The sequence below is a fragment of the Crocodylus siamensis genome, chromosome 9 (genome assembly GCF_052110815.1).
Source record: "Crocodylus siamensis isolate JL-2025a chromosome 9, ASM5211081v1, whole genome shotgun sequence".
Classification (NCBI taxonomy): Eukaryota; Metazoa; Chordata; order Crocodylia; family Crocodylidae; genus Crocodylus; species Crocodylus siamensis.
Genome location: NC_143403.1, coordinates 40,713,272 through 40,739,456, shown reverse-complemented (window position 1 = coordinate 40,739,456; position 26,185 = coordinate 40,713,272). Strand labels below are relative to the sequence as shown.

At 51.4% G+C, this 26,185-nt stretch overlaps 2 protein-coding genes across 15 annotated transcripts in view; one reads left to right on the top strand and one right to left on the bottom strand.

The window, feature by feature from the left end:
• The window catches only part of FCSK (fucose kinase), a 46,076-nt gene extending 24,829 nt beyond the window's left edge, over window positions 1–21,247 (top strand). For 11 of the 13 annotated variants that reach the window (XM_090062908.1, XM_090062906.1, XM_090062904.1 and 8 more), the window contains 16 exons: window positions 2,272–2,391; window positions 2,934–3,105; window positions 3,717–3,844; window positions 4,480–4,581; window positions 5,325–5,495; window positions 6,241–6,311; window positions 6,695–7,059; window positions 7,916–8,126; window positions 8,848–9,014; window positions 9,671–9,898; window positions 10,389–10,532; window positions 11,202–11,321; window positions 11,904–12,091; window positions 13,792–13,891; window positions 16,742–16,965; window positions 17,539–21,247. In XM_090062908.1, the coding sequence (XP_089919034.1) occupies window positions 2,272–2,391; window positions 2,934–3,105; window positions 3,717–3,844; window positions 4,480–4,581; window positions 5,325–5,495; window positions 6,241–6,311; window positions 6,695–7,059; window positions 7,916–8,126; window positions 8,848–9,014; window positions 9,671–9,898; window positions 10,389–10,532; window positions 11,202–11,321; window positions 11,904–12,091; window positions 13,792–13,891; window positions 16,742–16,965; window positions 17,539–17,664 (2,637 nt within the window). In that variant the 3' untranslated portion in view covers window positions 17,665–21,247. The remainder of the gene's footprint in view (window positions 1–2,271; window positions 2,392–2,933; window positions 3,106–3,716; window positions 3,845–4,479; window positions 4,582–5,324; window positions 5,496–6,240; window positions 6,312–6,694; window positions 7,060–7,915; window positions 8,127–8,847; window positions 9,015–9,670; window positions 9,899–10,388; window positions 10,533–11,201; window positions 11,322–11,903; window positions 12,092–13,791; window positions 13,892–16,741; window positions 16,966–17,538) is intronic. The other 2 variants (XM_090062910.1, XM_090062915.1) reach the window with 2 other exon arrangements.
• A 148-nt stretch (window positions 21,248–21,395) lies between these two features.
• Window positions 21,396–26,185, bottom strand: part of COG4 (component of oligomeric golgi complex 4) — a 29,335-nt gene continuing 24,545 nt past the window's right edge. For both annotated transcript variants that reach the window (XM_090062916.1, XM_090062917.1), the window contains exons 15-19: window positions 24,443–24,535; window positions 23,323–23,406; window positions 22,743–22,844; window positions 22,085–22,213; window positions 21,396–21,801 (exon numbers count right to left, since the gene is read on the bottom strand). In XM_090062916.1, coding sequence (XP_089919042.1) covers window positions 21,667–21,801; window positions 22,085–22,213; window positions 22,743–22,844; window positions 23,323–23,406; window positions 24,443–24,535 — 543 coding nt within the window. In that variant the 3' untranslated portion in view covers window positions 21,396–21,666. The remainder of the gene's footprint in view (window positions 21,802–22,084; window positions 22,214–22,742; window positions 22,845–23,322; window positions 23,407–24,442; window positions 24,536–26,185) is intronic.

The following is a 26,185-nucleotide window of genomic DNA, read 5'->3' as shown; positions in this document are numbered from 1 at the left end:
TCCCCCAGATTGGTTTGAACCGTGGGCTTTTTGCCTTCCTCTGTAGCAGGGGGTGGTCCTCTTCCTGGGATCTCTTGAGCATTCTAATATTATAAAAGCCTGTGTCTGTCTGTCTGTAATGCTTTATTCGTGCTCTGATTGGCTGATGGAAACAGCCAATCAGAGTGCTCCAAGTGTGGGGAGTGCCCCGATGACACTGAGCCAAGGCCAGCAGTGCTAGCCTCAGCTCTGCCACCCCACTCCCTGCAAGAGGTGGAACAGCGGCAGCATGGGGCATTACGTGGTGCTGCTCCATCCCAGCCCCCTCCCCTCGCCCCCCTATCATTCTTGACAGGGTCCCCTCTCAACCCCTGGGTCCCTTCTTAACCCCTTGTCTACCTGAGGTGAGCTCTTTGGGGCAAGGCTTGTCTCTTGGTACCTGGCATGGAGCTAGTGTCAAGCTCATCGTTTTGACAGATCCAGCTCAGCTTTTCTTCATAGAATCACAAAGAAGTAGGACTGGAAGGGACCTCCAGAGGTCTGGTCTGCGCAGCATCAATGTTGAGCCCAGGATCTTGCCACAGCCACACTCCCCTAATCCATGTGCAGCAAATCGCAGAAGCTAGGCCATGCTTTTGCTGTAGAGAGACTGTGAGTGCACACCCCAGCACTGCTCTCAGGTACTCTGTCTTGGCTGGGCTCATCAGCAGGTGCACGGGGATGCTCTGAGGTGGCTGCATTGCCACATCTCCTGCTCTGGGTGGGGGTAGTTGGGCAGGGTATGCTTCATTGCAGTGTTTCTGGCAGGGATGCCAGTCCCCAGCCACAGAGAGGGGAAGAGACAGGCCTGACCTCACAAAGCAGGTCTGTGGCCAAGTCAGCACTAGAGCCCGGTCCAGGGCTTGATGGATGAGGAGGTTTCCTGCAACAAGAGTCAGTGAGAAAGAATAGGATAATTGGGGATCCTGGTTTTCTCTGTTTAAAAATCACGAATTCTCTGATTTTAAACCCTCCAAATCCTCATTTCTCCATGGTTAAAATGAAATGTCACTATATATATAGTTATCAGTTGAACAGTTTTTTATTGATGTATTTACAATTTTAAAGCAGTTTGGAAGATTACCAGTGCCTCAATCATTATAATAAAAGTAGCAAATTGCCTGTCAAGAATGACTGGGTAGAGGGGGCAGAGACGGAGCCCAGTGTTTGGCCCTGCCCCCTTGCAGCTTCTGCCCAGAGCTGGCCCAGCCTGGCTGCAGCCCCACACTCTGCTGTGGGTACAGAAATCTTGGGGTGGCACATGCCTCCCCACCATGTCGCCTGTGCACCCTCCCTGTCTCCCTTCAACATGTGGCCTTTGCCTCTTCCCAGCCCCCTGCCTAATGCATAGCTTGTGCTCTCCACAGCTGCCTGGTTGCGATGTGCATGTGCGCACACACTTGCATGTGGCACCCCCTGCCTAATCACACTCTTGCTCCTGTCAGCCTGCAAGGGGAACCTGCCGTCCCACATTTTTCTCCTTTAAGAGGGAAAATCCATGATTTGCTCCTTCAAAGGGGAAATCTGGATCCTTGGTAATAATAATCCCTGGTAATAATAATAATAGTTTAAAGCTCTGCTCTAATGTTCTCTGTCCATACCTCACACGGTACTTCATGGTGGAGGTCACTATTTCCCATTTATATACGGGGAAACGAAGGCACTTCCAGTGATTTGTCCAGGGTCACATGGCAAAATCAGGAATAAAACGGGTTTCCTGGACCCACTGTGCTGCTCTAGCCCCTGGGTAACACTGTCTTACCAAGAGCAAGCCCACTGTGGCAGGCAGAGAAAGCCTGGGCAGGTCCTGTTACTTTGGGAACTAACAGATGGCAGGAGGGAGAGGCCAGGAGAATGCTTCTGTTCTAACCCCTCTTTGGATGAAAGCCACTGAGATTGGGAGGTTGAGACTTCCATTCCCTGCTTCACCGCTGCCTCACGCTGGGGTCTTCAGTGAGTTTCTCCCAGTATGTGATTCCCCCTTTCTGTACAATGGAGATGGTGGTGGCCCTCCCCTCAAAGAGGGCTGTGGTTGTTCAGAAGGAAACATCTATGAGGTGCTGCAAGAGGGAATCGAGATGGACAAAGGGTTGACCCCCCTCTAATCTTGACCTGTGGTAACAAGCTCCTGACTGATGAGACAGCTGCAGAGAGACCCCCCCACATTGAGCAGGCAGCATCACAGTGCCTTCCTTTTGGCTGGGGAGGTTTCTACAGGGCTGATGCCCCCACTCACCTCCTCTTTGCTTGCAGGTAAGCGGAGTTGTCTTCTTCTCTTCGGAGACTGCAGAGCAGCTGCTGGCCACCCACGTCATTCCCCCGCTCGATGCCTGCACCTACATGGGCCTAGATTCAGGGACCCAGCCCATCCAGGTGATGCTTTCAGCCATGGGTTGGCCATGGTGGGGGTAGGGATCCCCTCGCTGTGCTGCATGGGGCCACAGCCAGAGAGGGGTTGTGTCACTTCTCTGCTGCTGAGGAGAGGGCAAAACTGCCTGAGGGCTGTGCCTGGGCATTGAGCCAGTTTCAGAGCAGGAGTGGGATTCCTTGGTATGGGAATGATGGGAGAGCATAGAAACCTGACCATAAAGGGTTAATTTGCTTACTTGGGCATAAGGTGGCCAAAAACAGGATGAACCCTTGCTGAGCTCACCCTCTTCAGGTCCCATGGGACAGACTTCTCTGCACTTCTAGCAGGGCGGGTGAATGCCCCGTCCCGGATTCAAGCTGCTACCAAAGAGACCCAGGTCTCACTGCAGCGATCAGGAGTTCTGGAAAGAGAGTGTCCTCAGCCCTGGGGTAGGGCCAGTGTCCCTTGTATTGCCTCACCCTGAGCTGTTGGAGAGCACCCCCCATTGCAGCATGGTGGACTACTGGCAGGTGCCGAGACATTCTCATTGTCTGCCCCTCCTCAGCTGTCCCTGTTCTTTGACATCATGCTGTGCATGGCTGAGGGCATGACCGAGGAGGACTTTGTGAATGGCAGGACCCAGGGAGCAGGCAGCAGCCATACAAAGGGGGCAGTGGGCATGAAGAGTGCCCGATCTGTGCTGTGGAAGGCACTCCATGCTCTCCCTCTCAGCATGGGTAAGTACGAACCCCTGCCCCGGGGCCTCCTAGTCCTTCCTCATACCACTCCAGCCCGCTCCAAGACGATTTGCTGTGGTCTCTTGGCCTCTGACCAGCAAAGATGCTTTCACAGTTGCCCCTTGGCTAGTGTCTCTGAGCTGCAGGTGACAGCCACTTCCAGTCACCTATGACTTCCCAGCTGTCACTTCCTCCTCAGTTGCTCACTTGGGCTGTGAGCTTGTCAAAGCTTACAATCTCAGCTGGCCAACTCTGACCCATGCCTGGGTGGGATACCTCCAAAGGCAACACTGTAGTGCTGCAGAGTGAGGCGCAGATGGCCACTATTATTGCTCTTTACATCTGTAACAGTTCCACCAGAGGTCCAAAATGCTCTTCTGACTGTGGGGTGATGGCTGTTATTAGGGTTTCTTTCTAATCTATAAAGGACTGTTGGCACTGTTTACCCCTGAAGTCTGGGGATGCTGCTGGGAGAGAGAGCAAGAATTCCTTCTCCCACAGCTTGGCTTGCTACCTCCTTCTCCCACAGGAGGTAGCAAGACCTCCTTCTCCCCCCAGGGAGGTTTGTGGTTCATGCACTCATGATGCTGCTCCCTCCTGTTTTCCTGCAGCCTGCATCCCAGATGGCTCTTATGGCTACATGACCATGGCTGCCAGTGACCACATCCACAACCTGACACTATGCACTGGCTCCATCAGCCACCTTCCCTTCTGCAAAGTGGCGCACTCTCATGTGGCAGTAGGTACCCTTTCCAGCCCCTCTGCTATCACTCTCTCTTCCTTTCCTGCTCTCCAACCCTGGTCTTGCCCACAAAGAGGAGTCTCCGAGAACTCCCACTGGTTCAGGTGCCTGGTGGCTGCTCTGGCCCACACTGGTATTTGTGCCACATCACGTGACACTGTTCAGAGCAGGCCTAGACAGCACAGCAGGGATGATGCCAGCCCCTTGCCTATGATACTGCCCCACTCCTTGCAGGCAGTGCAGTGTAGTCTATTAGGCAGGGCATAAAACTGGGAGTTGAGAGCCCTGAGTCTCGTTCCCAAATCTCCCATTGACCTGCTGTGTGGCCTTGGCTAAATCACTTCTCATGGGCCCTTAGCTTCCCCTCCTGTCAGGCACCAGTCTCATTTAGTGTAAGCTGTTTGGGGCAGGGACTATGTTTTATACGTATGCTTAGCATCTAGCACAGTGGGATCCTGGTCTCCCAGTGGGGTAATACAGTGCCGTCCCCTTGGGAGAACTGCTTGGGTACTCAGCACAGACACGCTCCTTCACATTCACTCTCCTCCTCCCTCCTTGTCTCTCCACTCTCTCTCTCTCTTCCCCCTCCCTCCCCCTTCCTTGACAGGTTTGTTTCTACTTGTTCCCTGCAGCAGCCCCAGCTCCTGGAGGACGGTTCTTCCATCACCAACAGCCTGCTGGAAGGAGCTGTGCAGCTGGGGCCTCGGAGCGTGATCCAACACTGTCACCTGCAGGTATACTGCTTCCCCCTTCCCTAGGTCTCACAGGAACTTTCCTGCATGAGTGAGTGTGTCCTCTCCCTGCAGATTTTAGGAGCAACATAGAGATGTAAGATCTCTCTGCTGCCAGAGCAGCCCCAGTTTGACAGAATGTGAGGCTGAAGCTGACTTAGAGCGGCAAGATTACAAAACTTGGAACCTGAAGCCCCTGGCTGGCTGCTGGGCCCCAAAAGAAGCCCTTTGTCCCTGCTGGATCCTTCATGCTTCTCCTTTGCCACTTTATAGGCTCAGGGGTCAGGACCGTTCCCTGTTCTCCCCAGGACGTTTGGCCCTTCAGCCACTTTTCTTGAGAGGCTCTTCCACAGCCTTGTGCATTGCAGTGGTGGGCCATTTTCTTCCTAGATTTCACACTGGTCCTCCTATCTTTGGTGCAAACACCTGGTGAGTCATTCCCCCTGCCTGGCATTTACACTGCCACACACCCTTTTTTGTAGTTCTGCCCCTCTAAGTCAACAGAAGTGTCCCTTCATCATATCAGCTCCGCTCCCCCCCGCTGGTATTTAGAGAGCCATTCTCAGTTTTGGATGAGAATGGTGCCCAAAGGCCCCTGGAGCCTGGTTATAAACAACTATGATGAAGAAAAGACCCTGTGAGTCTGGTGGTGGCTAGGTGGGCCCTAGTGCTGCCTCTTATTTCTGGAGCGCTCCAGGAGGAGGAAGCTAGAAGCCTGATTTTTTTTTTTTTCCCCACCTTCCCAGGGACCCTTGAAGATTGGATCAGGCTGCCTCCTCACCGGGTTGGACATGACCTCCTCGCTTGCTCTCCAGAGCTGTCAGTTACAAAACACTGTCATCCAGGGGCACTGCATCAGGCTTCAGGACATGCCCTGCAAAATGTTCACACTGACTGGGCACCACGATGACTGGCAGGTACTTTGGGTACCAAAAATGAGCCATTCTGTTAGAGAAGCATAAGGATAGGCACTAAGTTAGGTGACCTCCTTGACTATAATCAGACCTGTAGGTTCCTTGTTGTCATACTGATTTTCTTAGACATGTGGCTCTGAGCTGTACTCTAGACTGGGGAGCACCAGTGGGATGGTAATGGTGCCCCATTGAGGACCATTCCCCTAGGCTGGCATTGGGATCTTGAGGGTACTCTATCAGGGCTCAGGTATGTGGAGTAGCACCTCAAGGCTTCATGGCATTTTGGTCACCTCTGCAGACCAGGGCCTGAGACCAAAACAGTTGTGACCTGTGTGAAAGCAGTGGTAGACTGCTGTTTGGAGGCATAAGACAACAGCCTCCATGGGGAAAGTTTGAGAAAACAGGGCAGTACTCAGCTAAGGCTGCATCCTTCTGGCCTGACACAAGGGAGAAGAGGGTAAAGAAGCCTGAGAATGAACAGCAGGAGTGAGTGCCTTGATTCATTGGAATGGGCTCTCCTCACAAGATAACTCAAAGCACCCTGGATGCCAGCCGCAGCTGGTGCTTGCCTCAGGACTGGGACTTCCCATCACCCGGCTGCTGTCCTCTCCCACTTACAGGCAGTGTGAGGTTCATAAGCTGCACCTGCCCTGAGGAATGGACAAGTATCAGCCTGCAAGGTCCTGATGTCTAATGGGAAGTGGCTACAGACCCCCACACTGATCTTGCTGCTGTCTTTTCCCCTCAGAGCCCTGCTGGGGATGGAGGCACCTACCTGAATGTACCCTGGGCTGAATTCTTCCACAGGACAGGGATACGGTAAGTGCTAGAGGGTGTCCAGCCACAGCAGGGATCACAGCCTATGGAGGCCTGGGCCCACAGTGAACTATCTCTTCCCTTGCTGCCATGGTCCTGGGCTTCAGGCCACATAGCCATTGGGGAGGACAAGAGAGCTCTGGCAGCTGCCAAGGAGATTGGGGAGCAGAAGTCAGGAGGTCCTTGAATTCAGCTCCAGTCTGTTCACCTGGTTATGGGGAGATGAAGCCCCCTCTCAGCCTTGTGAACCCACCAGCTCCCAGGGCAGATGAGAGGAGGCAGGTGTGTGCAGAGGTTAGGGGAGCATGACTCTGGCACCCAGCCCTTCTGGCATTTCTTTTTACAACCATGTGGCTCCCTTTTTTACCGGGCTCTTGCTTTGGCAGGGAGGGGGATATTTGGGGCCCAGACACCCCACAGGGAAGCCGCTGCCTGCTGAATGCCCGCCTGTTCCCTGTGCTGCATGCCTGTGAGCCCCTGAGGGTCTGGGATGTGCTGTGGTTCCTGGGCTCCCAGACAGGAGGACAGCTCCAGCGGTGGCGAGCCTCATGGCGGATGTCCTGGAAGGAGTTGCTGACCTGCCTTGACCAGTCAGCAGAACTGGAGTCCCGCCGCGCACTCTTCTTCCTGCAGGCCGAATGCAAGCTCCGGAGTGTGCTGTTGGAGCACCAGGACCACAGCCTCCTGCCACTTATCCGTAGTGCTGTCCATGAGGGCTACCAGGAGGCCATGCTGAGTACACTGGACCAGGGTGAGAGCCAGCTGGGGCAGCTGTCTCTGTGTCCTGCAGCAGGACCGGCTCCATTGGTGTCATGCTTTCCCCACATGTGCTTCTCCATGGCATCATATCATGATGCCAGTTCTTGGCTTTGTGAGGCCCTGTTGTGATTTACCGGCATAGGTGGGGGCAGGGTAGACCCATGAGCCCAGAGGCAGTGATAGATGGGGAAGACTGCAGAATGGGGATAGAGAGAATAAGGCACATGGCCTGTCAGATAAGGAGGGCTGTGTCTCACTTTCAAAGGACACAGCAACAGCCCAACCTCAACTCCTGTTGCAGTAGATGTCAGACTTGTAGCACACTAAGAGAGTAGCCATGAGCTGGTAGTGCAAAGAAGCAGCACCAAGCAGCTTCCTCCTGCTCTTAGAACTGCTGGGCCAGTGCTGCCAGGAGCACCTCAGAGTCATTACCTCTGTCTGTGGAGATGGGCACAGCACTGGCATTGGCAGCACCATTTTTTTTATGCTGTTCCCCACTGTATGAGGTCTGTTCAGAACGATATGGCAAAGATGCTTTATGGCTCATTCTGCCCTCAGCTCTTCCAAGTTGGGTTCATTATGATGAGCTATAGGAAGTGGACATCTGGGCACTGAGACTCAGCAAGCTCGTTTCATTCAGGGCACCCCATAGCACAAACTCCTCTTGGGAACACTTGGGCTTGTTCTTGTTCAGGCTGGAGGAGTTTTGCAAGCAGAATATGAGGTGGCCTCCACCTGGGAGAAGGAGAGATTAATTCCTCCTGGGCCAATGACCCTTCAGGCTTTCAACCTGCTGGTCCATGACTGGCTGGTTCTTGCTGTTTACCCATGGCTTCTCTACTTTACAGTTGCATCCACTGCCAGTGACGCTGGAGTGGCAGCCCGGGCCCTTGCCTGCATTGCTGATGTTCTGGGCTGCATGGCTAAAGGAGAAGGGGGCTTACGGAGTGGTCCAGCTGCCAACAGGGAGTGGCTGCCAGCCTTCCATCGCTTGGAGACTGGGGACATTGCTGGGGGAGCGAAGGCACTTGCCAAGGAGAGGAAGAAGTGGCTGGGCAGGTATGGCTAGGTAGGCTGGACTGACAAACCCATGGCTTCTAGAAGCTAGTGAGAGGGAGACTGGAGATGGCCTTTGTTCTCCTCAGTGTCTGCCTGAGGGAGGATGGAGTTGCTGAGGTCCTCAGGGCTGACTGTAGGCACTGGCAGCACAAACAACAACTCCTTGCAGCTGATGGACCCCACTCACACCCCACTGGGAACCAGTGACTCCTAAGGCACAACTGTTTGATTGGCTTAGCCCAGCTTCCCCTCTCTGAGGGGCCCCTCCACTGCAGTGAGTGAAGCTCCAGCCTCCCCTCCCCCATCTGTACAATACCTAGATTGTGGCCCTAGCCCAGTGGCTGGGGGCTGGCTAAGTGTGGAAAGTAACCATGGCAACATGTGCCAGAGGCCTGTATTGGCACCTGGTTGCCTTCCTGCAGTCGGCTCAATGTGCTTTCAGACCATGGCTGGCCCCCTCACTGACTCTTCCACTGGCTTGGCTGGACCTTCCTTCCCCAAGCTTTCACCTGTGCCCCCACACAGTGCATTGGCCCCTGACCCTTTAAAATCCATGGGGCTGGGAACAACCCTGTGGACAGGAGAGGAATTAGCTCCCATGTCCACTGATGCTAACAGAGCCAGGCACCTTCGTGCCCCAGAGCCCATGCCCTGAGAAGGTAATTGTGCATTTGCTCCCTGCCTACTGGCCACCAATATCCATCTCCACTTGTCATTGTAGGCCAGCTCTGCTGGTGAGAGCCGCCCGGCACTATGAGGGTGCTGAGCAAATCCTGATCCGTCAGGCTGTCATGTCATCCTGCCGATTTGTCAGTGTTGGCTGGGCAGAGCTCCTTCCAATCGGCCACTGGGTGCTGGTGGAGTGTCCTGCTCGGATAGATCTCTCTGGTGAGCAACTCTGTGCACGGCAGCTTCAAGAGGCTTCCTACAGTCCTGGTTTCAAAGGGTTTTTTTTCCTGTCCTTAGCACTGGGCTGGTCTCTTCTCCCTACCCAGCCTGGGTGGGGCACAAGCCATCTTTTCTCCAAGGGACAATATAATGGCCCTCCTTTTACCCCAGCTCAGGAAAGCCTGAATGCTGGAGTTGTCCAAGACCATAGATACAGCTTATAAAAGGTGCAGGAGAAAGTGCACCAGGCCCCAGTGCAAGAAACACCACTGACTGAAGAGGCCTGTTCCTCTTCAATAGCAAGCAGCAGCCACCACACTAATTATTCATTTAAGCAGTGTACTTGTCCCCTCTGCAGGAGCTATGGTAGTTTGGGAGCAGGTGGAGGAGTGGGGCAGCTGTCCTGGGTTCAGGGGGATGCTGATGGAGAAGGAGTTTGTGGGGGGGAGCTTGTGGCACTGCCTTCTGGAAGAACTTGAATGAAGAGAGAGTGGGGCCTGGCATGTTGGGATCCATAGGCCCATGACTATGTAGAGCAGCACCAAAGAAAGGGGAGGGCACCATGGAGACTAGGAGAGGCATGGTAGGAGGGGAGGCCTGCAAGCAGGTAGAGGGCTCTGGCTTGAGTACACATTTACCTGCTGCTTCTTTTGCAGGAGGCTGGAGCGACACTCCTCCAATCACATATGAGCATGGGGGAGCCGTGGTGGACGTCGCCATCCTGGTGGATGGGTGCAGGCCCATCGGTGCCCAGGCCCGGCGTATCGCAGAGCCAGAACTGCGGCTGGTCAGCACCAGCGGGACACTGGAGGGTGAGGTGCTGCTAGAGCTTGTGTGCCAGGATCTGGAGGACCTGCAGGATTACTGCCAACCTCATGCACCAGGTAGGACCCCAACTATCTGGTCTGAAGCAGCAGTGGCTGCAGAGCCACATCCCATCTCTGGTCTCTTGGGGTTTTCATGCAGTACCCCAGGGATGGCAGAGTACATGGAGCTGAAGACTTGCATTCTTCAAGGATGCTTATGGGTTGGCTCCCAGGGGTGCTGAGCAGGGAGCCAAATGTTACTCCTTGGGTTGGGATCTGGTGTTTCATGGGCAGTAGCTTCAAGTGTCTGGCTCCCCTGATCCAGAGCATGCTCTGCCTAGCTTTGCACAACTGTGGAGTCTCTTCAAACACCTGCCTTTTTGTTGGGGGATATAGCCTGGTCCAACAGACTGTGCTGTCTGTGACATGGCACCTCGGTCTGGCCACAGACATGACTACATCCTCTTTACTCACTGGCTTCTGCTGTCCATATGGATTGTTTGCTGGGAGTGAAAGAATTTTTGTCTGCATTGGTGTCCTCTGGGGGATTTTTTCCTTTTGTTTCTAGGGGCCTTGCTAAAGGCAGCTTTCATATGCACCCAGATTGTGACCTTCCCTTCCCAGAAGCCCTTGCGGGTGCAGCTGCTGGAGAACTTTGGAGGAGGGTTTGAACTCCGCACCTGGTCCCTTCTGCCACATGGGTCAGGCCTGGGTATGTCCGTGTTCTGTCTCTCTGGACTGTGCAACATGGTCTGAGCAGGGAGGTGGGGTTAACCCCAACCATGGCTCTGTGGGGACTTTGCTTCAGTATCCTGTGCTGGCTAAGGGCAAGAGCCTCAGCCCGTTACAGCCTTGCTTTGAGCCCAGCCTGGGGCCAGTTTGCCAGGGGCCTGGCTATTCACTCTGAGCACAGAGTGAGGAGCTCAGGGCTGTGGTACTCCTTGAGCTCATGTTCACCAAACAGAGGGTCCCTAGGATGGGGCTTCTTGGTAGTGCTCACTGAAGTCATTGTTTCAGGGATAAAGAAACTCAGTCTCCCTCTGAGCTTCAGGGGACACCCTAATCTCAACAACAGCCCTCATGGCCAAGCTAGAGGGCTCACTGGTAAGCTCTGTGGGACAGCCTAGCCAGTAGTCCCCAGCCAGCTGAGGGACACAACTGCAGAGCAGAGCACTAAGGAGAGAAAGAGATGCCTGGAATAGAGCTGGTTCTGTCCTCTTCTCCAGTTCTCCTCCCCATAAGGCCCAGAGAGGGTGCCTGCACTGCCTGGCTTCTGCTTATTTGTGGAACAGTGCTGGAGCAGTTGTTGGGAGCAAAGCTGGGTATCCATCCCTATGTACTCTCTTCCTTACTCCTCTGCTCCTGCCTTTGGCTCCCCCAGGCACAAGCAGCATTCTGGCTGGTGCAGTGATGGCATCTCTGTACCAAGCAGCTGGGAAGTCCACCAGCACAGAGTCCCTCATCCATGCCGTGCTGCATCTGGAGCAGGTGCTCACCACAGGTAAAGGCTGGAAGGAGAGTTGGGGAGAGGGGCAGAGGAGGCCCCGGTCTTAGTTAGAATAATTGAAGATTAGGGTTGGAAGGGACCTCAGGAGGTGATGTAGTCTAGCCTCCTACTCAAAGCAGGGCCATCTCTCTTGCCAGTGTCCCCATCCCCTGTCTCTATCCTTTTTATATACAATCTTGTTACCTGTGAAAGCTCATACTCTCTGAACCAATTTGTCCAAGTGCCACCCTGCCCTACCTTCCAAGCAGCCTTGACGGATAGATCCCAAGTGATGGAGTCTCTTAGGAAGCTGATCAGTGGTTAATCACCTCCATTTAAATAACCATATCTCAGTTCGGGTTTAAGAAAGTGTGTGCACACATGTATGCATATATGCACAGGCACAAGCAGATGGGTTCATTGCCCCTCACATTAGGAGCTCTGACAGAGAGTGAGAGAGAGCAATCATGGAGCTCAGCTACCCCGCCCCCCAACCAAACCACTGCCATCCTGGGCTGTGAGTGGGACTGCAACTGGGAAGGGGCCTTTTCCTGTGGTCAAGGCCCAGTGGTGTTTGAAGGTCCTTGTTGCCTGCAGGAGGGGGCTGGCAGGACCAGGTGGGCGGGCTTGTGCCAGGCATCAAGATTGGGCGGTCGAAGGCCCGGCTGCCCCTGAAGGTGGAGGTGGAGCAGATCCCCATGCCGGACAGATTCATCCAGACACTGAACCAGCACCTGCTTCTAGTGTACACAGGAAAAACTCGGCTGGCCCGCAACCTGCTCCAGGTAAAGTATAGACAGTCACGCCACCTTCCTCACCCTGCGGCTGGGAGCTGCTGGGGCCTGGAGGTGCCTGCCCGTCACCATGCCTGAGGCTGGGCTCCAGCTGTGCTCCCACACAGCCTGCATCACACTTAGAACAGGAGGAGACAAGGCCTTGTTCAGCAGTATCTCATGGCCACGACTCCTCCTGTGGGGACCGCGCTGCCAAGAAAACCCAGGAGTCCCAACACCTGGAGGTAAAGCTAGACAATCACCTTGCTGACTTGACAATCACCTTGCTGGGGTCATTTGACCCCAATACTCTTTCCTGCCATGGCAGGGGGTTGGACTCAATGATCTGCTCAGGTCCCTTCTGACCCTACTAACTATGAAACTATATGACCCTTCTACTGCTCCTCATGGACTCTGGCCAGCTCCCCCCAAGTAGGGCTGTGACAGACATGGTGAAGAGAACAGGCCCCCTGTGGCCTTTTGGTCATTTCCTGCTATAAACCTCATTGCACTTTGCTAGGAAGGGGCAGTGAGAGTCAGTGAAGGGAAACATCCTGCCCAGTGTTGCAGCCTAGAAGCCAACTTCCTGCCCCTGCTCTTTTCACCAGGCCACAGCTGTTGCCACTGTCGCACATCACAACACCAAGGTGACATGGTGAAAAGTCAGGTGCCTCCCTTGCTTGGCTCTGCCCCTACCGCAGAAAGATTCCCCTTAGCAGCAAATCCCACACAGCTCTCCCTATCAGCTTTTGGCTGTTATCTAGAGGCCCAACCACCAAGCCGTACCCTGTCAAAAGAGATGGCACGTGCACCTGGCTTAGATGGGGAGGCAAGGTACAGTCACTCCTTGCCATTTTAATCATTGTGCTGCATAACATTGCTTAACCTTGCCCCCAAGAGCCAGTCTCTGTTAACTCCTCCTTCTGCTATGACAGCTGGGCTTGCTTCAAAATGACTTCACTGCCCCTGACTACAGGCCATGCTGGAAATTGTTCTTCCAGTGAGACTTCAAGGCCCTTGTCAGGATGGGAGCTGGCCACTGGGCACAAATGCTGCCCCACCCAGCCTACAACCTTGCTTTCCTCCCACAGCTCTCCACTGTCTTCCCTCCCTTTCATTTTAAAAACTGTTTCAGGCTGCCAGCTGCTAGTCAGGTATAGGACTAGTGGCCAGTGATGAGAGCACAGAGGATTCAAAAGATCTGAGCACAGCCTGGGCCCCTATATCTTAACCTGGATGGGGGACCCTCCAGGGATCCTATTGCTCTGCATGAGCCCAGAGAAGTTCAGCCACACAGAGCAGGGAGGATGGATAGTAACTATTAACATCTGCAGACAGAGCTTTGCCCTGGGGCTCACTAGAGAGCTCAAAACTTGCCTGGGGGAGAGAGCTATAGCCTATAGGGCAGCTGAAATAACTGAGCTGCTTCAGTTCAGGCAAGGCCTGAAAGTGGGGCTCTGTCTTCTCTGGTAGGTGTCAAAGCTCCCTTGGCTACAGCTAATGCCTGTGCTTGTTCTCTTCTCTGCCTGTCTGCAAGGTCTGCCTGCCTGCAAGCCAGAGGGACCCAGTATTAGAAACAAGTTAAATAGCCCTCGTTCTCCATTGTAGGAGTCGGCATTAGATGCTAAAGAAACTGCAGCCAGAGTCCAAGGGTGTATTCCATTTTTGTGTGTGTGAAGGCGATACCTCCCATGACTGGCTTTTCCTTGCAGGACGTCCTCAGGAACTGGTATGCCAGGCTGCCAACCATTGTGCAGAACACTGATGCTCTAGTGAGCAACGCAGAGGAGTGTGCCCAGGCCTTCCAACAAGGTAACACAGCTGCAGATGAGTATTGCATAGCCCTTCTCTGTGGTGAAGCAGAACCTGGACAAGCCGAGGTAGTAGTTCACTGGCTGGGGCCTGGCCTTGAGAAATGCTGTTCTCATTGGCAAGCACTTGGCTAGAGCATCCTGACAGAGAGGCTGCAGCTGGCAGGCAGAAATGCTGCCAGAAATCATGGTCTGTATAAATTTCTCATTTGGATATGACACAGGCTCAATGGGACTTGCAGTGAAGGGCAGTTACCCATCTATCAGAGAGGTGCAGGCATGTGAGACTCCAGTCCCTACAGACCTTGCCTCCACATATTAGTTTGTGGGAAGGCTGCATTGCATGCTGGGAGTTGAATTTGGCAGGGAGCAAACCTTCACAATAAGGGCAGCTGCCATCTGCTCCATTTCGAGCCCTTTCCAGGGAAGCCTTAGCTCTCTGACATGCCAGCCCTGCTCTGAAGCCTTTTGTGCAGTTCCAGGTGGCAATGGGAAATGAAACTGGCAGAGCAGGGTAGGGCGAAAGCAGCAGGACAACATGGAGTGTGGAGCAGTGTGTCAGGTCCAGACCTCCAGAGTTGTTGGAGCCTGTGGGCAGCTCCTGCTGTGGCATTCTGCTTATGGAATGGATAAACTATTTGCTTGGCCTGGCATTTCAAACCCAGGCAGATCTGTACAGCTCATCAGCTGACCAGTTAGCTGCCCCAGTCCATTCCCCAACACCTTTAAATTGGTTGCTTGGGCAAGTCCCACACAGACCACAGAACAGTGATTCCAGCTCCGGCTGTGGGGGCAGTAAGCATTCCCAGAGCAGTGACACCTGACGGAGGAGCTGACCACGTGTGGCTGAGTTTTACTACTGCATTAAGAGGCTGCAGCTTCTGAAGAGTGAATGAGTCGGAGGGAATTCACACAAGCAAAATGCTTGGAAGCTGCACATGAAACTTGAGCAAGCTATCTGCCTTTGGTCAAGCATGGCAGCACCTCATAGCATCTGTGCTAAAATTCAAACCATGCCTGTACCAAAGAACTCTGAAACCAGCCTGTCTCCTCCCCTCCTAGAGACACTAAAAGGCTGACAAAGTTCTATAGAGAGGTGAATTGATGCCTGTGCTGCTTGTGCCTGTGCATATATGCATACATGTGCGTGCACACTTTCTCAAACCCAAACTGAGATATGGCTATTTAAGTGGAGGTGATTAACCACTGATCAGCTTCCTAAGAGACTGTATCACTTGGGATCCATCTGTCAAGGCTGCTTGGAAGGTAGGCCAGGGTGGCACTTGGACTAATTGGTTCAGAGAGTATGAGCTTTCACAGGTAACAAGATTGTATATAAAAAGGAAAGAGACACAGGATGGGGACACTCGTAAGAGAGATACTGAGTGGATTGACTAGATTAGTTAAGATGAACAAGGTGGTTAACACATGGAGTAAATGGCTAGTTCAGAGACTGGGATATGAATCTAGATTTCCTGTTGAGACCATGGCTGATGTGGTGCAATCTGTGAATGATTTCCTGTTTTGCAGTGTCATGTTTCAGGGCAGTCCCTGCATATAGCTATGCTGAGATGAGTGATGGAAGGTTCAAGGAGGTTAAAGTGTTTCATCACAGGGCTTTGTGTGTTTCTCAGGTTAATGCTGAACCAGCATCCATTCGTTCTTGTGCAGGGATTTCCCTGTTTAACCAAAGCAGATTGCAGAGGGGTGCTATAAGGACTCTTTCTGCCAGTCCTTTCCTAGCATCTGCTGACACAGGTTGTTGCCTACAGAAGCTTATGCCTCTGTGAACCAGTTGGTTTCTAAGCTGCAACCCTACCCTGCCTTCAGACTAACATGGCTAACAACCTCTGCACTCAAGGTCAGGATTATTCTGTAAAGACACCCCTGTCACCCCATGCACACACACATACCATAGACTCTAGTAATGACTGCTAAGGTTATTGGAAGTTTTTCAGCTATTCAAATGTAGATTGTGTGATAAGATCAGTGCTTCACAGCCCTACAATTACTAAAGCAGCTACCATGCACAGGTTCCTGTCTGTTATAACTATAATGTTATGTGCAGATCACTTTACCCCAGGTTTAATGTAGACTGCTAAATAACAGTATAACAGTATAATAATGTAACAGTATAATAATGTAACTAACTAAATAACATTGCTTTGAAACCCCACAACTATGTGGCTATCATGCAGGGGGTCCTGTTTGTCTTGTACATTGTAAAGATTTTAATTTTAACATAAAATGTTTAAATGTGCTGTAGCTTGGTCACGAGCTCTAGACATGAGGCAGGAAGCCCCGGGGAAGTTTCTGTGCTCCTATTATGGAGGTCAGAGTAGATAATCATCTTGGGCCCTTCTGGATATCACTGGGAGTGCCAGGTTACTGACTGCAGAAGCTGTATTGCTGATGGCCATAATTGCAGAGGCCAGACTCTGGCTTTTCAAATTACAGAGCAATGCAGCTGCCTCTTCTCAGAAGCATGGCTCTGGAATGAGAGAGAGCACAAGGGAACCACAGAGATTTTTTCAATGCATTTTTTTTTAACTACAGATGTACTGAAACATTAAAGGAGATGCAATATTTCCCCTTCCCCATGGAAGGTTATAAATATACAGGCATGATTAAGAGAAGCTCTGGCACAGGAGCAGTGATGCATTTCTGCACTGTAGAACAGTGAAGAATCAGGATAACAGAGTAGAATAATTCATAACTGATAGAAGCAGCACAGTAGACCCAGACTCTGTTCTGTGTAAGTTCAGAAAGGTATAACAGGCAGGACGGGGGACAAAAAATTGTTGCTGTCTTTGTCTTGACTGACTCTTGGAGTTCTTGTTCTTTTCTCTAGGTAACCTGCCTTACCTTGGTGACTGTCTGAACCGCTACTGGCATCAGAAGAAGTGCATGGCCCCTGGTTGTGAGCCTCTAGCAGTCAGACACATGATGGAGGCTCTTCAGCCTTATGTCTATGGGCAGAGCTTGGCTGGAGCAGGAGGTGGTGGGTTCCTCTGTGTCTTAACCAAAGAGCCCAGGCAGAAAGAAGCCTTGCAACACATTTTAGCCAAAACAGAGGTGAGATATGAGCAAAGAGGTGTGCCTGTCCACCGTTGAGGAACTTAAGCTGTGGATGGCTCTGCATGGTCTTTATATTGGCATAGGTCCCAAGCACAGCAACAGAGTACAGATTACAGAACCCTTCCCTGTGCAGCCTGACAGGAAATGAAGATGGGTGGAACTGAGTTTGCAACTCATCCTCAGCACACATGTGCTGCTGTAGCACCCCTCAGTCATTAGCTGTTCAGAGGGGCTAGATAAGGGATGAAGGAAATGCTCAAGCCAGCGGTGTTTAGCCTCCTGGCCCTACAAGCCAGGTGCATAATACAAGGCCAGGCCAGAGGCTGGATCTGGCTCACGGGTTTGGTCTGTGGATACAATCTGGTGTGCAGGCCCAGCCCTGTGTGTTGGATCTGACTGCCTGCCAGGGTGGTCCTACCTGCATAGCAGATTTGATGCTGCATGCAGGGAGACCTACTGGCTGGATGACATGGCCTCACAAGCCAGAGGTTGAGCACCCCTGCCCGAAGCCATTACTTCATTACAGCACATTTCCTGTTGAGACTTTATTAAACTAACCATTTGTTCTAGGGCCTGGGGAATTTCAGCATCCATACAGTTGAAGTTGACACAGCCGGTTTCTCCATGCAGCTTGTGGGGAGTGACCTGAAATCAAGTGTCCATGGAGGGGGTGAAATGGCTCACAGAGCCCTGTGACTGGCTGCAGCCCTTCCCTGATCTTTATATGTTCCCAGTGAATATTCAGAATGCAACCCTTCCATGATATGGAAAACCTGCAGTGGGATTTGCCACCCACAGTAGCTGCTGCCTTTCAATACGTCGACTTACAGTTTTGATACCAGCAGCCAAATGCATCTTATGGCTGTTGAAGTGTATGCATTGCTGCCACTGGCTGAGCCAGGAAGCCCCCTTCTGTTAAGACATGCTAGATTAACACTACAAGAGGGGCACAGTCATGCTCAAGAAACTCTTCACTTCCCCCTGCAACACTAGGCTGCATCTACTGCAGTAGGGGCCAAGTTTTTTGGCAGGGGTGCGCAAATTAGCTCTGTACCTCCCCAAACTCCTGTTCCCTTTGCCTGCCCAATCAGCTGCTCTGCTTTCTGCTTCATGCTGTATCTGCCACTATGTTCCCTTGCCACACACCACACACAGACTGGCATGTCACTTGTGGCACCTGTGCTATGTTAGACACCCCTGGTCAATGTAGCAAAATGAAGGCATGAATAATGCTTGGGTAACAATAGCAAGGAACAAGAGTCACAAGCTAGAAACCAGAGCATTTACTATTGGGTCTCAAAAGGCATGCATACTGGTTGGTAGCTCATGCTGGGACCTCTTTACTGCTATCATGCTTTACTTTGCTGCATGGATGTGCCCCAACCACATCACACTCCATGCTGAACCAGCAGCCTGACAAAGCTGTGGCCCCTGTATCCTGCTTGGGAATGGACCTACCCACTGGAACTTGAGCCACAGAGAACAGGACTAGCCTTTGCCATGAGGGTTACTTTTCACCAAGCCTTCCCATTTAGAACAGGGCAGAAGAGCAGCTTTTCCTGCTGGCAGTGGGATTAAACCAGTAGGAAAGAAGGCAGCTTAATGGGACTAATGAATGTGTTAGATTGGTATCATGAACGGTACAGTATGTTCTGACACAGGTTCTCATGACCCTCAAGGTGAGAAAACAGCAGCCAAGCCCAGCTGTGTGGCTGTTTTCTGCTGGACACTCCCATTCCATCAGCTGTAACAGCCCAAATCTATGCCCACACTGAAGGCACGGAGCTTTTTCCTGCTTTGATGGGTTCAACCTCACTTCCTGATTTTTCCTGGAAGGAAAGAGTGAAACTGCCCAAGTATCTTATAAAATGGTTTGCATGCTCCCTTTCTTTCTGTAATGAGATGTCACTGTCTCCATTTCTTTGACTAAAAAGATATTCTGTGTCCCCCTGTGTGGGTTCCCATACAGCACAGTATCACTCTGCTCCTCCCTATCCCTGCAGGAGACAGCCTACATTCTTCTGAGTGCTCCGTAAACTTGAGTCAGGCCTAGCCTTCCATGCTGGAGTACTAGGCGTCGCAGGAAGACAGAGACAGTAAAGATGCAGCTAGTCCTCTCCTTCCCCAGCCTTAACCATTTGCAAGCTGTGTGGCTACCAGACTTCTAGCTTAATAAAAACTTAATTCAGGCTCCCTTAAATGAGTGCAGTGCCATCTGCAGGGGCAGTGGGGGTAGGAGGCACTTTCCTCACTGGAGCACAGTAGAGATGCAAGACATAGGATAAAGTACATAACCAAAGCACAGAAGGAACAGGCTTTTCCCCTCTTTACCATCCAACTGCCCTGTAGACCAACTCTCCCAATTCCTCCAACCTTCTGTTACAAATTACATCCAAAGGAATGCTGCCCATCTCTGCCTTTATTTACTAACTTATTTCACAGGGCACAAACAGGAGCAACAACCCTGCTCCTTTTGTAAACTTTACCATCAGCATAAATGTGATTTTCAAACAAGCCCCAAGGAAGCTTCACCCACTGGGACCATTATTAGGAGTGAAGCCTCCATCCATCAGCCCCCTGGGCTAGGAATGAGCTCTCACAACTATAGTAACCGAGGTGTCAACTAGCAGCACAGAAAGGGGAAGGGGACATCAATTACACCCCCTTGAAGGAGCAGGGCAGCACCAGATATGGGCATATGGCCTTCAAGCCGCTCTTCCAGTGGTCCCACAAAGTTAGAAGACATCAAGTACGGCGTGAGACTCCTCACAGCAACAGCAGCAGCAGCAGCATGTAGCATTACAGCACTGTGGTCTGTGGAATCTGCTACATTGGGGCAGGCAGCATTTTTTGGCCAGAGTGCTGACAAACCACGATGCCTACCTTGGACAGTGCCGGAGTGCCAGCATGCCAGAAAAACAAAGGGGGGGGGGAAGGTACACAGCAGGATGCACTGCATCTTAGTATAGTCAATAATCATAAATGTTGCTTTTTTTCTTTACAGTAAATATCAGATCTTCTAAAAATTCTAAACCTGGCAACAATAAATAACACTTCATGTGCTACCTTTGCTTTTGTGTATTTGTTAAGCATGTTGTTATGAGAGTGAGAAAAAGGAGACAAAAAAGAGAGGAGAAAGAAGAAACAGACAGAAGAAAAGAGAGAACAAAAAAAGGAGAGAGAAAATAAAGAAAGGGTGCTGAAAGGGAAAGCCTAGCCAGAGCTCGGGGGCTGGACAGTCAGCGCAGAGTCTGGACAGCATGGGGAGGCATCGCAGGAAGGCTGGCCCAGCAGGGCCCTTGGGAAGGTGCCAGCCAGAGGAGAGCAGGGGCTGCTGTGGGGCTCTGCAGACTCAGGCCACAGTGGGAGCACCCTGGGGCTCCTGAGGTGAGGGCTCAGCCCAACCCACACAGCGCTGCAGGAATGGGAAGCAGGCAACCTGTCCGTAAGGGGACTCCGCCTGGCTGAGGCAGGATACCGAGTTTGGCAGTCTCCTGGTTCAGCTTCTGTGCATGCTGGGTACAGCATGAGCGGGACAGAGCCTCTGAAGCTGCAGGAGCACCCCAGGCTCTGGAAACAGTTGTTGGAGGCAGTGCTTGGTGCCAAGCCAGCTGGGAGCCTACAACCAACAGCCCTGTACAGGACCTGGCCCACTGAGGGGAACTGTGGGTGGACAAGGCCAGGGGCCGAGCAGGTTGGGACAGCTGTTCTCAGGAGCTCCCACAGCCAGGCCCTTGCACTGGGGGCAGCTCCACCCTGCTCACGCTGCACCCAAAGCCCCCCTAAACCCAGCATCCTGCCACAGCCAGACAGCACCTCACAGGCAGGACAGCTGTGACCCATCCCTGTGGAGCTGTGCAGGCTGGGCCCCACCTTGGGCACTGCTGGGTGCCCCTGCCCACTGCAACCCAAGCCCACAGAGCTCCAGGGCAGCCTCACTTCCCACCCAGCACCTTCCCAAAGGCCCCCCACAGTGCCTCCTCCTATACCTGCTTCTCCCTGAGCATCCAGCCCCAGTGCTCAGCACCCTGGTGGAATAGGGCATCCATCTGCCTGAGCCCTGGGCTTCCCCACCCACTGGGAGCTATCAGGGACTAGGCTGAAGGGCGCAGGCCAGGGACAGAGGGCAGGGTCAGAAAAAACTTACTGAATCCCTGCCTGTGTTCTCCTTGACTGTCCCTGGTGCCTGCTGCAGTGCTGAGACTTGTGGCTGCTCTGGATAGCCCAGAGCAGCAATTTAAAAAAAATAAATTAACAATTTCCTTGTACACCTCCTGGCGTGCTGGGGAAAATGTGTCTGCATGCCACTACTGGCATGTGTGCTGGGGTTTGCCAATCCCTGTCCAACATGAAGGAAGGAGAGGAGGGAAGGAGTGAGACAGGTGCTAAGCAGTCCATAAGAACAGACTAATTCTGTGGTAGTAATGTCATGGTGCTTCAATAAGGAGCTCCACTTGTATTCGTCTGTTCTTGAGATTTCACTAGTTACAGTGAACAAAGGTAACCACATGGCTCTTCAGCATCCAGTTCTTCCCATCCCCAGGAAAGCCCTTTTGTACCTGCGAAATGGAGCATGAAAACAGACACCCAAGGCCAGCATGCGACAGAGCTAGCATTTCCTTTGGCTTGTGAACAGGCAGGGTAGCATGACCAGAAGGCTGCTAGTGTGCAGGCCACACTGCATGTCCAAGAGGATCACTACAAGCGCAGCCTTTTAATGTCCTCGCTACGGAAGTCGATTCGGAGGGCTAGCACTTGTCGGACCTCTGCTGGAGTGAGGCGCCATGTCAGGGGGCCTGAGTTTGGACCCCAGTAATCCAGAATTTCTGTTACCTAGAGAAAGAGGACAATTGTGGAGGTACTGTAAGCAACACAGCAAAAGCATCCCCTGTACCCAAGGCTATGGGTATGTCTATGATCACAGACAATCCAGGGAATTATGTGGGATAGTGACCATCACCAGCTCCTGTGAGCGACCTCAGCTAGTGGGCAGGTGTGGGAAGCTCCCAGCCTCTCCCAGGCTATGTGCTACAAAACCTGGCTGTGCTGAATAAGTTGTCTTGGGAGCCAGCTGGCCATCCTAACCCCACTAAAGCAGACAGAGAAGGCAGCTCACCCTTTCCAGATTGAGGATAGTTGCCATTTGGGAAAGACGAGCAAACTTGTCTCGGATAGTCCAGGTGGTCACTGTGGTGAGATATGCTACAAGAGATCTCAGCTCCTTGTCAAACTGCAGGCCACCAAGCTGAGGAAACCAAGCACACTGCATTACTCCTCTTCAACAGGCGCATGGTTTTGTGATGCCAGATGCACATGCACAGATGTCACCCTTCAGAGGGGGAGGATTTCAACTACACCCCTGTCTCAGGGGCTGAAAAGTAGGCATGCACTTGTAGTCAGGAACTCCTTAGCTGGAGCTGAACCCTCTTTATCTGGAAGACAGACACTCCCAAATGCTTCCTTCTGAAGCTTATGCTTCAATGAAGGCACTTTTCAGCTACCTTAGCCTGGTCAAAAATACTGTGGTCATGGAGATGGGGAGGAAATCTGACACTGGCTCGAAAGGCCATATGGCAGCAGGATCCTTGATGTCAGGACCCAGTGCCATTAACAGTGAGTAAGCAGATGTGTGACTGAGTTCCAGATGTGCATCTCTTCCAACCCCATCCTCATGCCTGTCACAGGAAGCAGAGTTTGAGACCAGACTCTCCTGGGATAGCAGTGAAGACAAGATGCTGCCATTTAAGAAAAGGAAAACACCATTCTTTGCTTACCCTACTAAAGGTGGATTTGAGAACCACTTTCTCCAGTTCAACGGCCACAAGACTGGTCATCAGGCTAGTGAGGCTGTCATAGATCACAGGTGATAGACCAGCCTAGAAACAGAAAACTAGGTCACTATCAGAATAACAACCAGAGATTGATGGGCGCAAACACCAATGAAAGAGTTTTTTGGGGGTTTTTTTGGTGGGGGGGGGGGGGAAAGGAGGGTGGGGAGACCCTGCCCATTCATGGGCCAAGGGAATTGCTAGCTCTATCATTTCTATACTGACTGAGAACAGCTACACATTCATGGTATTGACAAGCAGGCTTAAAATAATGGAGTCAAATGACACCAAAACTGCACAGCACAGCCAGAGTTTGGACTTCAGAAAAGTTGTAGGATAATACTGATCTCTTGGGCTTTCAGTACTTGGAAGGCAAGCCAAAGAGTTGACTTTGCGGTGTCTGATACAGCAAGGTGAGGAACTGGGGGACATATCTCTCTCTTTTCACCACAACCAGGGCCATGACGTCTTGGTTTGCAATTTTCTGAGTACGACCGAACCAAAACCTGACACTGCCAGAGCTCACCTTGAACTCTGCCATTTGCTGTTCAAGGTTGACGATGAACTGCTGGACCCAAGGGTCATTAGCTTCGTAGTCATTGAACTCCTCCTAATATTGAAGAACACAACAGAAGGTTGTTAACTCACCCCACAGCTATCACCCACCACTGCCCAAAAATACTCTCATTTGTAGCTTCCTTGGATGCTAGAGATGTACTATTGGTACCCAGCTGGCTCACCAACTGTCCCCAGTATCCACACTGCATTGTGATGTGTGATTTCCTCCACAAGCCATGAGAATACAAGCTGGGTCCAACCTTGGCATGAATTTATGTAGCTAGCACCCCTATTAACAACATATGTAGCTATACAAGCCAAAGATTATTTATGGTTGTGCTTCAGAGTATAAGATAATTGCTTGCAGGGTGCAGGACTCCCAACCTTCCTTTGCTATGTACAGTAAGACAAAACTGAGCAGGCATGTTCCAGCAAGGAATTTAGGAAAATACAGGAAGAGTCTTTCTGGACCATTTAAATGCAATCCCCTGAATTTAAAGACAGTCACCAACCAAAGGAATCACAAAGCCACTATTTCAAACCCCCACCCACAACCATAAGGGACAATATCCAAATGCCACAAGTGCCCTGTAACATTCCACAAGTAAAATCTAGGGTGATGAGAACAATGCATCATATACAAGGCAGGCCTACTTAGTTCAGTCTAATCCAGTACAGCTACTTAAGCAATTAACCACATGGTAAACCCCTGAGACATTGGCACAGAGAATCATCTGGGACAGGCAAGGGGTATGGAGTAGATATTCCTTTAATGCATATACTGGCCCACCCCATGCAGACCTGGTATTGTTACGTATTTCATTACTGGACATTGCTGGCATCAGAACTCTTGGACTGTGACACCTCAGAGAAGAAGTGTCCCTGCTAGGGCAGCATTTCACTCCCTGTGTTTTTCCTACATCCTTCAGTCCAGGGGGGAGCAACTTCCATGCAATTTCTCTGCCTGCCTGCATGAAACTAAGAGCAGGCAAGAATGCCAGGACGTGAAATGCATCAGATTCTTCTGACCCTTCCCACCACTATATCAAAGCCTTACAGAACTAAACATTCCAGGAGCATTCACTTACCTCCTCGATGTTATGGGAGACTGAAAGGAACAGGTTGATCCAGGGCTTCACCTGCGGTTTGATGGCTGAACTGTTCAACTCATTCAGACCTTCCTGAGGAAGGAGAGGAGAAGCACATGTCAAACAAATGAGCACAACTGCATGGCAGCTAGCAGACAGCAGCCTTTACTCACAGCTGTGAGCCTGCTGCACTGATGTTACACTGACATGAAAAAGCAAATGGAGAAGGGCAGTGACCTGCAGAGTCAAGTGACAAGTTTGGGGCAGAGTAGAATGGAAATGAGGAGTTCTGATGCCAGGTCCCATGACCTTGTGGCCCAGAGGCAGAACGGCCTCAAGATGGGTGGGGGAGGTTCACTAACTGAACTTGCCAGTTTCCTGACTCACAGATAAACTTTAGAGGCTCACCCATCTACCATTTTCTGTTCCCAGGATGGTGGCTTTCTGCCAGCATGCTCTCCACCACAGCATGACTGCAGAATACTGTTGGGGCCAGGGAGAAGGCGGCCAAGACCAAATGCCAGTGGATGCTCCACCTCCAGCAAAGCTTTCTTCAACAAGAAACATTTAGAGCAATGGATGAAAGAATAGTTACCGCTCATTCTCACAAAGGCTCCCCCAAGAGCAACGTTCTGGAAATTAAATGAACCTCACGTCACTGCAGTGCTACACAACTCACTAAAAAATCTCCCCTGCCAAGAAGCCCCCAGCTTGACTCCAAGAGACTTCAGGCATATTCACCAAGTGAGAAGTGCTTCTTGTCAGGTACAGACTGTGGCTGGCATTTAACAAAAGCTTTTAATTAAAATTTTAGTGGCTCTGCTGGCAGCCACCTTTTACTACTGAAGAGGGATATTTGTGATTCAGGCAATGTGGGAGGCCACTGACAAGGGACTCGGCTGCTTTCCATCCAGCTTTAACTAGACTACTTTAGCATCAGACAAAGAAGTTTTACTATTTAAACAGGGACCATTTTGTTTTATTATTAGCCTTGGGCCTCAAGAGAGCCTGGCTGCTGAAGGCAACTGATTACAATAACTGCAAAGCAAGATAAAAACATGGTTTTGCCCTTTACTACTTCTCTGTGAAGAACAGAATTCGCCTCAAGGGCTATTCGTATAAAGTCCTCTTTTGTTTGGTTACCTTACTGTGGAACTATCAGGCCTCCATTTCCCTTTCCTTGTTAGGGATCTCAGAGATCTCTGGAGGACCTGATCAGAGATACCATATGAGACTGTAATCTTAGCTACAACTCTCCCTGCCCCCAAGTGAGGGAAGGGGATGCTGAATAAGGGAGCAGAGATGCTGGTTCTCAAGTGACATCTGGGGGATACTGAGGAACAAGAATAGCTGCTGCTCTGATTATAAACCTTATGCCAACATCATTACTCAAGCCCTTAAAACATCACCGTGGTGCCTTATGAAGAAGCAGCTACAAATGCTACTATTAAAAATACTGCTCCTTTAGCTGCCAAGACAGCCTTTCTTCAACTAACAGCAGTAGTAGAGGGAGCCATGTTCTTCCTGGCTCTGCACCTAGCATATATTATTCCTCAGCAACCAGAAGACATCCCTCATATTCAGACCAGGGTGTATGCTCCTATGTCAAGAAGACATGGTAGCTCCTCTCAGCATCACCTTCCACCAGAATGACTGAACTCAACTGAGCTGAGCTAGCACAGGTCTGGTGCTGAACCAAATTCATCCTCTTTTGATGATATCAAAAGCAAGCCTGGTTTCTTC